Below are 9,606 nucleotides of genomic sequence, written 5' to 3' on the forward strand. Positions count from 1 at the left end.
ATAAAAAGGAGTTATGAAAAAGTATTATATTGGGAACTTAATGAAAAAAAGGGTGGTAATTTATTTAGCCATCCCACCACTTAGCTTTTTTTTTTTCATTTCCTTCAACATTTCTTCAACAAAGAACAGAGACCCATTTCCTTCAAAATTTCGACACAAAGAAGAGACCCATTTCTTCGGCTTCGTACGGTCTCTGAACTCCTCACTCTCTCAAATTTCCTCAAAGGAGCCGGAGCAAGTGATGAAGCTGAGGGGAGGATCAGTGCTCGGGAAGAAGACGATTCTGAAGAGCGACCACTTTCCTGGCTGCCAGAACAAACGATTGTCTCCTCAAATCGATGGCGCTCCCAACTACCTTCATGCCGAATCTTTACATGTTCATGGCATTGCAATTCCTACCATGGAGAAAGGCAGTCAGAATGCAGCTGTTTTGGAGAAGAGGGTACGTTCCCCATTTCGAGAATTTCGATTCAGATTTGCATTTGAATAAATGGTTTTTTATTATTTTTCAAATCCTGATGTTAATTGATTTTAGTTTCCGTTTTCCACTTTTCTCCGTCCCAATTAGGTCTTTCTGTTCGGATTTGTGGTTGAAATCTGAAATGGAAGTATGAACCTTGGATTGTTGTTATTTTTAAAACAAAATGTTCAATATGATTGATAGGAGAAGGGTTTCTAATTTCCTTTATTGATTTGAAACTTGAATTCAATTTCCAAATACCATTGAAATGGGAGCGCCGATGTTGTGGGGTTGTCTTTTTTTGCGTTAGTATATGGGTTTAGCTCTTGATTGTTTGGGAAAAAGGGATGGAGAGTGAAACTGAAGGTTCAATAGCTGTTTTTTTTGTTGTTGCATTTGAAAAGACAAGTTTGAAATTCATGGTTTCATTATTTTAATATAATATATTTTTGTTTTTGGAGAGGCTAAATGTCTAGCTCAAGTTAGTGTCCAGCTGAAAGCTTGAAACTACTTTTTGAAATGAGGTTTTGAGATGACAGATAAGACTAATAATTTGGAGATATGGTTTGTCGACCATTGCCAAGGTTTATTTCCAAGTATTCGTTAAGCATTCGTGTTTTATTTGAGTGAGAAATAAATGTTGTGGCAAACAATTGATTAAAAACATCCATTTATGAGATGTTTTCAGAGAGTTGACTTTTATCATTTTCTCTTGTTGCTTTTTGATTGGATCATTATGTTCAATGTTTTTAATCAGTGTTTTCTGAGCAGTTGGAAAGTATTCCTGCGATGGTTCAAGGAGTATGGTCTGATGATTCTGCTTTACAATTAGAGGCAACTACTCAGTTTAGAAAGCTATTATCAATTGGTAGGGGAGCTGGTCGTAATCTCTATGCTTGAACTATTAGGAGTATATCCATTTAGTTCTTACTTTGGTTTGTATTTTCTGCAGAGTGCAGCCCTCCAATTGATGAAGTTATTAAGGCAGGCGTGGTGCCTCGGTTTGTTGAGTTTCTTGGAAGGAATGAAGTGCCTCAATTGCAAGTAGGAGCACCTTGTTGTTTTTGCTTAATTTTAATATTTTCTATTTCAGTCAGATTAATTTTTAAAGGAGATAGATGGATGCTTGGCCTAACACTATTATAATTGTAGTTTGAGGCTGCATGGGCTTTGACCAATGTTGCATCTGGAACATCAGAGCATACACGGGTTGTTATCGATCATGGTGCTGTCCCCATGTTTATGCAACTTCTTAGTTCTGGCAGTGACGATGTCAGAGAGCAGGTAGCTTTCTATTCACTTTACCTATTGTGAGTTGCAACAAATATTTCTCAACTGTTTTAACTATATATGAATTATGTTTTTTCTAATATGGTCAAACTTAATTGATCACTTACATTTTTTGGCAATAATCTTCTTGGGCTAATTTATTTATAAATTTTTTAATGATAACTCTTGTTTGTTATATTCTAAAGGTTTCCTGTTGCTTAATTATTCTGCCCGTTTTGTGTACTACAATTTTGATCTTCTATACACACATTCTCGTCATGAACAGGCTGTATGGGCTTTAGGTAATGTTGCTGGTGACTCACCAAGTTGTAGGGATCTTGTTCTTAGTCACGGGGCTCTTGTTCCTTTGTTAGCTCAATTAAATGAGCACTCGAAGCTATCCATGCTAAGGAATGCTACGTGGAGTTTATCTAACTTCTGCCGTGGCAAGCCCCTACACCATTTGATCAGGTGGTTGCATTTCTCTATTTTTTATTTTTATTTTTATTTTTTTATCATTAAGAGATGTCTGGTAGAATCATTTCTGTGCACTATGCGGTTGAATGCTTACCATGGAAATGTAGCTATCGTTAATAATGCTTATCTTGGTGCCTCTCAGGTTAAGCCTGCATTACCAGTTCTTCGGCAGCTTATTTTCCTGAATGATGAAGAAGTTTTGACGGATGCCTGCTGGGCTATTTCTTATCTCTCAGATGGCCCCAATGACAAAATACAAGCTGTAATTGAATCAGGTGTCTGTCCACGGCTTGTGGAACTTCTGATGTAAGTTCTTTTTACTTGTAAACTTTATAACCATATGTTTTCATGAAATAATTCTTAACCATATGTTTCTTTTTTGACAAAGTGGGGTTTACAAAAAATAATAATAAAAAAAGTAATTGTGAGAACATATATTAGTATGTTATTTGTCTGTATATGCTTTTGTTTCTATTTGTGCTAGTTTTAGGAATTGTTATTGGCCTAGGTTTCTCTATCTAACATCATTTCTTTTCATAATAATTTATTTTAAAGGCATCCATCGCCTACAGTTCTTGTACCTGCTCTTCGGACTGTGGGTAATATTGTCACTGGTGATGATTCTTAGACTCAGGTATTAACCACACATAAGCCATGCACTGTCCAGTTTCTTTCTGTAGTCTGCTCTGCTGGGTAATTGTTTTATTGTTGTTTAATAAACTTGTGGTCATTTTGTTTCCTAGATGATGTGTTGGCTTTTCTGTTCTTTTGGCATTATTTATAAACTTATATTTAAGTTCCTTAAAAGTTTACCTAATGCAAGTTATTATGGAAATAGTACCTTTTTGGTGCTAATTTTGGTAAAGTTAATGCCACAAATCAGTTATCTTTTTACCGGTGATTTGATTACATTGCTATAATCTTTAGATTGTGTAAAGCAATTACATTTAAAATAGTATATATTAAACTTCAAGGGTCTTAGCTCCTTGCTTTTTTTGGTAATTATCAATCGAATGATTTCTGCTTCCCTGCTTAAACATATCAATATAATAACCTGCTTTGTAATTTTCTAGTTTGTAATTGAAAATCAAGTGCTCCCTTGCCTCTTTCAACTCCTGACACAAAACCATAAAAAGAGCATAAAGAAGGAAGCTTGTTGGACGATCTCAAATATTACTGCTGGTAATAAAGCTCAAATATAGGTATTAAATTCTATCTCGAAGTTTTACTTATATTTTTGTCAAACTTAAGTTTGTTTAAGAATGATGAGAGATAATGAATTCAAACTTTAATCATCTAGTTTCCAATGTATCTTTTGTTGGTCAATTAACCTTGATTCCAAACTAATGAATCTTATTGTAATGGCACAACTTCTAGATGGGGAAGTTTAGGTATCTGCTTTAGTTTGTTTTGAATATATTCTTCGTTTTAAATTTGTATTTTAAGTTTCTCTGGGTTTGAGTATGTTTTCTTGGCTTTGTGTTTAAATATAATAACCACAAGTATGTTTGTCAAGTTTGGCTTTATTTTTTCTTGTTTTCATGTTTTCTAAGCAGTTATTAGTTGTTGTTTAGTACGGTAAAAGACTGCTGGTCTATTTATTAGGGGGGTTCAGCTTCCAACTAATGGTTATGCTGGGAATGTGGCTTGTAACAATGCTGAAGCTGTTGTGGAGTCTATTCCTTCTGCAGAATTTTCAGTGAATGATGTTGAGAAATCTATCAAGTCCACTATTTGTAGAGAGAATGGTGAACAGTTAAGGTATTGTGTATTATTGAATGAGTTCTATGCAAAATTTTGGCAGTAGATCCTGTTGTTTATTTTTTCTATTGTATATGAAAATAAATAATGTTTTGATAACTTTATCACCTCTTCACGCCCTTGTGATTGTACACCATCTTTCTTTCCAACAGAGGACAATATTTGTTTCTTGTTATGTACCAATCCATGAAAACATTATTGAAACTTGTGTAGCATCCACACTGTGGTATTTATGAATGTCATGAATGATGATGAATATTGGGTTTGTATATTTTCTCTAGAATTTAATATGCAATCGTCCTTTAGGACTAGTCTCTGACTTGTGCTTGTAATGGAGAGGAAGAGACACTCAGCTTGGTTTTTGATTCCTTTCATTTCGGGTTTTAGAATCAGTTAGTTTTGTTGTGCATTTGGTGGATATATTTTGTTTAAGAAAAGTCTAGAGACCTGGTTTCTCTTGTGTTGCTTTATAATATTTCAGATTTTTATCACAGTATGCCTATTGTGTATTCACATTTTCTGTGTTTGGTATGTATGATGTGATTATGTCATGGTGTGCTATATAATTAATTTTACTTTAAATAGCAGGAACTCAATGCAAAATGAGAATGGATTTCTTCCAAGTTTGATGCCCTCAAATGCTAAAAAGGATCATGAGGGGAGAAATGTTGCCGAGGTACTTTCTCCTTTCTACATAATTATTTAGTTGTATGTATATTTTTATCATGCTTTGTGTCAAGGAAAAAATTGGCCGGATTGGTAAGTTCGAATAGAAATACTAAAAATTGGAATATATATACTGAAAACTCAGGAATTAAAAGGAAGGAAAATGAAAGAGAGGGAGAAAAATAGGAAAGAAGAAAAATTTCTGAAGTTTGGAATTAAGGAAATGTTTGAAAGTAAGAGCTATAGTTCCACGAAATCCTATTTTCAACTCGTCAATTGATTCAATCTTGCTTGTTGAAGCATTGGTTCTCTATGTAGAAATACATTGGATGAAATGAGGGGAAAATATCTTTTAGCAATCAGGGTCCTAGTACTTATTTTCCTCTCGCTGCTTGCAAATAATCCCATCTTGTCATAGGTCTAACCTTGTAAGAAGTAAACATGAAAGAGAGACAAATTACATAGGTCTATCTATAATGTTTATGAACTTATACGAACTCTCTCTAAGTCCTTATTTTGCTGTGTTCTTTATCCCGCCTAAATGCAGATTAAAGACACCTCTGGTGCTGCGAATGATTGGAGGTATAATTAGCTTCTAATTTCTCTCCCATTTTTCTTTTCCAAAATATTTGGGAAGTTGGACCTTAACCCTTTGTACCTTGCAATGACATCCAAAATGCTTACATATAGTTTTTCCCTTTGTTCTACTATCAATTTTTATCTCCTTGGAATTAAATTTTGACAGACAATGTGGATATGATGGGTTGCAAGGACACAAGAATGATGATGAAAAAGTTTTAGAGTTTTCTTAGGAAGAAAGTGTATGCTAAGATAAATTTGTTTACTCTTCATAATAAGTGTATCACTTTATCTATGTTGGATTAATAATTTTCAACTTCTTTTTTTTTTTTTTTTGTAGGCTACTAAAGATTTAGGCTCAAGTTCAACCTGTAAGTCAATATCCATGTCACTTGTCTTATTGTTTAAAATGTTTTGATATTTAGAAGTAGCTTAATCTCTGTGATATTTATAAGGAAGGATTCTCTGTGAGGATAGTATTAATTGGAAAGCCTCTATTTTGACATGGACTTCCTATGTTAAGATTATCAATTAGTGAAGGAGTGAGATCAAAGAAACTTGACGTTGAACATTTTCCTATTTATTTATTTTTCACTATGTTAACCAAATAACTTATTAAGGACCTGATTTAAAACTAGCATCCTTGGCAACAGTTGATTGATCTATTTTTTGAGTGCTTGGTCTACACTAATGGTGATGCATGTTTCTTGGATAGTTTTCTTTGCCATTGACATATTATACAAAATTAATATTCTTCTGATGGAATAACCATACATTATCTTATTCTAGTTCTATGATATTTTATCATCCATTAATTATCTTGTACTTTTTTTTTAGAAGTTTTTACATGTTATGACTACCTGTCTATCTGTAGCCATAGTAATCAATTATTTCTTCTACAATAATAAGCATATTGTAGCTATAATTTTTCATTGTCTGCTATATGAGCTTTCTGTGCAAATTATGACAAGTTTCTTTTGGTGTGTATGCTGCAGATATCTGGGTAGGAATGCATACTATTAGGTACTTTGATGGAAAAACGTACAAGTGGGTTGGGATAAGCCGTCAGCCTAATATTATTGGAAAAGTATGCTCTAAGTTTGGTGTTTTAGTTTTGAATATTTAATGGAGAGTTAATATTATTGGAAAAGTATGCTCTGATTTTGGTGTTTTAGTTTTGAATATTTAATGGAGAGTTACTAAGTTGTAGCAAGAAGTTGAAAATTGGATCATATTGTTTGGAGTAGAAATACATGTGTTTTAGTGTTTTTTTTTTCATGCAAACAGAAAATCATGGATTCCCTGTACTTTTTAGCTTAAGAAATTTGCTTGTCATGTCTCATTTTCTGTTTCTTGTGAACCTTTGTTATTGACACCGAGTTAGATGCATTTTTTACTGACTCAGGTCAAAAGAACATTAGAACAATTTACACCAGCTCAGTGGGACAAAGATGAGTGGCATCCCCTGCTTGGTCCATGGTGTTTCATTCAAGTTATTAGTCTTTGTATCGTCTTCCTCATAGTAGAGCTCAACACCTTTTTTCTAATGTTCTGTTTGTGGATTCCTCCTCGAAACCCCGTTATTGTGTATAGGTTGATATTGTGGTGGCTAATAGCAATTCCTACAATCCGCGAGTACAACTCATATCTTCAAGACAGGTACACTACCCTCTTTCTCTATCTGACATAATCACTAGCAGCACATCCTTTTCCTTTTCTTGAAATGAATTCATATACCCTCTTGGCCTACCATTTCCAGGGTTTTAACCTTTTCATAATCACTGTGTCCAAATTGCAGAAAACCAGCGAAAAAAGTCGGCGCATTCTGTTGGCTTTCCTTAGCTATTTGCATAGTAGAGCTTCTCATTTGCATCAAGTTTGGACTTGGTATGTTACTCTGCAACTATTATCACTTTCTTTAGAGTTAATAATTTTGCGGACATATGATTCCTGACCTGAAAACATTTATTAATTTGATATCAGGAAAGAGGAATCAACATGCTTTTTGTGCTGGGTGGGAACAGAACTCATGCTGGGGCAAATGTAATTCACAAAGAGGTAGTTATGCGTGTATCTGTTTACATTCTTGTGTTTCTTATCTCATAATCTAGCATGCATTCATAACTAAGGTCACTTTTGAACAGATTACTTAAAGCAGAAATCTTTTGGGATATAAATTGCTTTGGTACAAGTTGTTCTAAATTTGTAGATGTAAAGTGCTGTCTCAAGAATTAAAAGTTGATGCATTCCTGATGACTTGAATTCATTTTGCTTTTAGTTTAGGATTCATCACCATGTCTATATGTTCATGTTTTCGTATAAATTAGAAAGCACTTTACTGCCATATAGATGACTGTGCCACTATAATCATCTTATTGGATATGTTTAACTACTTTTACTTGATTGCTGCATTTGTAAGCTGTTTCCCTTTATCTTGCCTTGACCTTGCCTGCCATTTCTATTTAGGTCTCATGTCCTACTTTTCCTATTTTCATTTCAGTGCTGTAGAAGAGGGGTAAAGGTGGCTGTTGTTGGCGTCCCCAAAACTATAGACAATGATATTTTGCTGATGGACAAAACTTTTGGGTTTGACACTGTTGTTGAGGAAGCACAACGAGCCATTAATTCAGCTTACATCGAGGTACACATTTTCATTATATTTTGTGATTTGTTCGATTTCATTTTGATTGCTTAAGTTTCATGGATTATAATATCATTATTAAAGAATTCAGTGGGAAAAACAGTGTTTGTTAACTTCTCAATCCTTATTACAGGCACATAGTGCATACCATGGTATAGGAATTGCAAAGTTGATGGGTCGTAGCAGTGGATTTATTACTATGCATGCATCCCTGGCTAGTGGACAAATCGATATATGCTTGATACCAGAGGTATTTGTGCGACTTACTAATTGGTTAGTTATTTTTGAGATTCTGTACTGATACTGGTTTTATACATTTAAGGTACCTTTCCATTTACATGGTCCTCATGGTGTTTTGCGGCATCTGAAATACCTCATTGAGACAAAAGGATCAGCAATGGTCTGTGTTGCTGAGGGAGCAGGGCAGGTTAGTCATAGTATAACATCAGTTTTTCACTAGTTGAAACATGATCAACTGATTGGAACTAGTATATTTTTTTTTCCTTTTGGATCTAAATATTATGAAACCCCTCCAAAAACAAAATGCCAGCCATATATTGAGATTCAACTAGCTAAAAAGAAACAACAAATTGATGTTTATCTTTCTAAGGATCTAAGTTAGGTATGTTACATCAATGGTTTTGAAGATACAGTTGGATCATTAAATTTTGATAGCATGTTGAGTGTTTTGTAATGATTGGCCTGGGAATAGTGATTGTTTTTAGTTTAACACATTTTTGCTTGTTAACTTGTTTTTCCAGCTTACTAATAGTTGTTCAAATATTTCCTTTTATATTTTGGAAAAGGCCTAAAGCAACAATTGTTTCAGATATATGATGTGGTTAGGCCAAAGAAGCATGAGATTGAGAATTTGTGAAACCACATTCTACATATCCTATATATAAATTTAAGCCCAGTCCAATGCTGCTAAATTACTCCTTCTTTCCCCTTGTTGAATCTTTTTATATATATAGTGTAATCTTTTAAGAGTTTTTGACATATAGAGCACTCAATTCTAAAGTTCACTCTTACAACAGTCTAGAGGAATTCCATTAGGAATATATGTGAAGTTGTATTATTTTGCATAACTTTTTTTTTTTGTTGCATAGTTTCTTGAAGTATTTTTTTAAAAAAGACTTTTGTGGCTGCTTATTTCCTATGCAGAAACTGTGAAGCTATATGAAACAGTTGGAATGGGAAATGGAGAGAACGAGCCAAAGCAAGAGTGAGAGTTGGAGGATGTTATAGTAGACAATACTCTCCAAGTTTCTTGTTATAGTAACTTTTCAATATGTTGAATATTTAAGAATACTTAAATACTTAAAGAACATTTTGTTGTTGATGACAGTTTTGAATATTTGAAACTAATTTGTGGATTGTTAATACAATGTTGAATGTTTTTACTTTTTGTTATTTGAAAATCAAGTTTATTTGATGATGCTAGTATATATTAGAAAGCTAATTTTAATTATATAAATAAAAAATAAAAATATAATAGAATAAATTAGTGTTATATAAATGAATATATAATGAGAATTTAAACTTATCTAAATATTAAAATAATACAAAAAATGTGTTATAATATCTATTACAATAACACTTTTTATAAGTAAAGAATTTTGTTATGCATACTTCATTATATAACACAAATAATGTGTTATACTAAAGTGTAGTATAACACAAAAAAAGTGTTATACTAAAGTGTAGTATAACACAAATTTATAAGTATTGAAATGTGTTATATAATCGACTA

The 9,606-nt window shown here is 33.2% G+C and overlaps 2 protein-coding genes and 1 pseudogene across 2 annotated transcripts; all 3 read left to right on the forward strand.

Annotated features, from left to right (window-relative positions):
* The first annotated feature begins 215 nt into the window (after positions 1–215).
* LOC133833470 (importin subunit alpha-4-like) lies at positions 216–3,408 on the forward strand (annotated as a pseudogene).
* Positions 3,409–3,583: 175 nt separating this feature from the next.
* Positions 3,584–6,036, forward strand: LOC133834459 (uncharacterized). Its single transcript, XM_062264081.1, has 4 exons — positions 3,584–3,597; positions 3,812–3,967; positions 4,556–4,643; positions 5,553–6,036. Exons 1-4 carry the CDS (start codon positions 3,584–3,586, stop codon positions 5,628–5,630), a joined length of 336 nt encoding a protein of 111 aa, XP_062120065.1. The 3' UTR covers positions 5,631–6,036.
* Positions 6,037–6,221: 185 nt separating this feature from the next.
* Positions 6,222–9,185, forward strand: LOC133834469 (ATP-dependent 6-phosphofructokinase 5, chloroplastic-like). The gene is made up of 9 exons (XM_062264092.1): positions 6,222–6,299; positions 6,618–6,704; positions 6,806–6,871; positions 7,070–7,099; positions 7,196–7,270; positions 7,713–7,853; positions 7,987–8,103; positions 8,176–8,280; positions 9,018–9,185. Exons 1-9 carry the CDS (start codon positions 6,222–6,224, stop codon positions 9,024–9,026), a joined length of 708 nt encoding a protein of 235 aa, XP_062120076.1. The 3' UTR covers positions 9,027–9,185.
* The last annotated feature ends 421 nt before the right edge of the window (positions 9,186–9,606 follow it).

This window comes from Humulus lupulus, chromosome 1 (assembly GCF_963169125.1).
Source record: "Humulus lupulus chromosome 1, drHumLupu1.1, whole genome shotgun sequence".
NCBI lineage: Eukaryota > Viridiplantae > Streptophyta > Magnoliopsida > Rosales > Cannabaceae > Humulus > Humulus lupulus.

Coding starts and splice junctions, on each gene's coding strand:
- LOC133834459 (XM_062264081.1), top strand. Junction 3,968..4,555: donor GAGAATGGTGAACAGTTAAG/GTATTGTGTATT, acceptor TTTAAATAGCAG/GAACTCAATGCAAAATGAGA. Junction 4,644..5,552: donor AGGGGAGAAATGTTGCCGAG/GTACTTTCTCCT, acceptor TTTTTTTTGTAG/GCTACTAAAGATTTAGGCTC.
- LOC133834469 (XM_062264092.1), top strand. CDS start 6,222: ATGCATACTATTAGGTACTTTGATGGAAAAACGTACAAGTGGGTTGGG. Junction 6,300..6,617: donor AGCCTAATATTATTGGAAAA/GTATGCTCTAAG, acceptor TTACTGACTCAG/GTCAAAAGAACATTAGAACA. Junction 6,705..6,805: donor GTCCATGGTGTTTCATTCAA/GTTATTAGTCTT, acceptor TATTGTGTATAG/GTTGATATTGTGGTGGCTAA.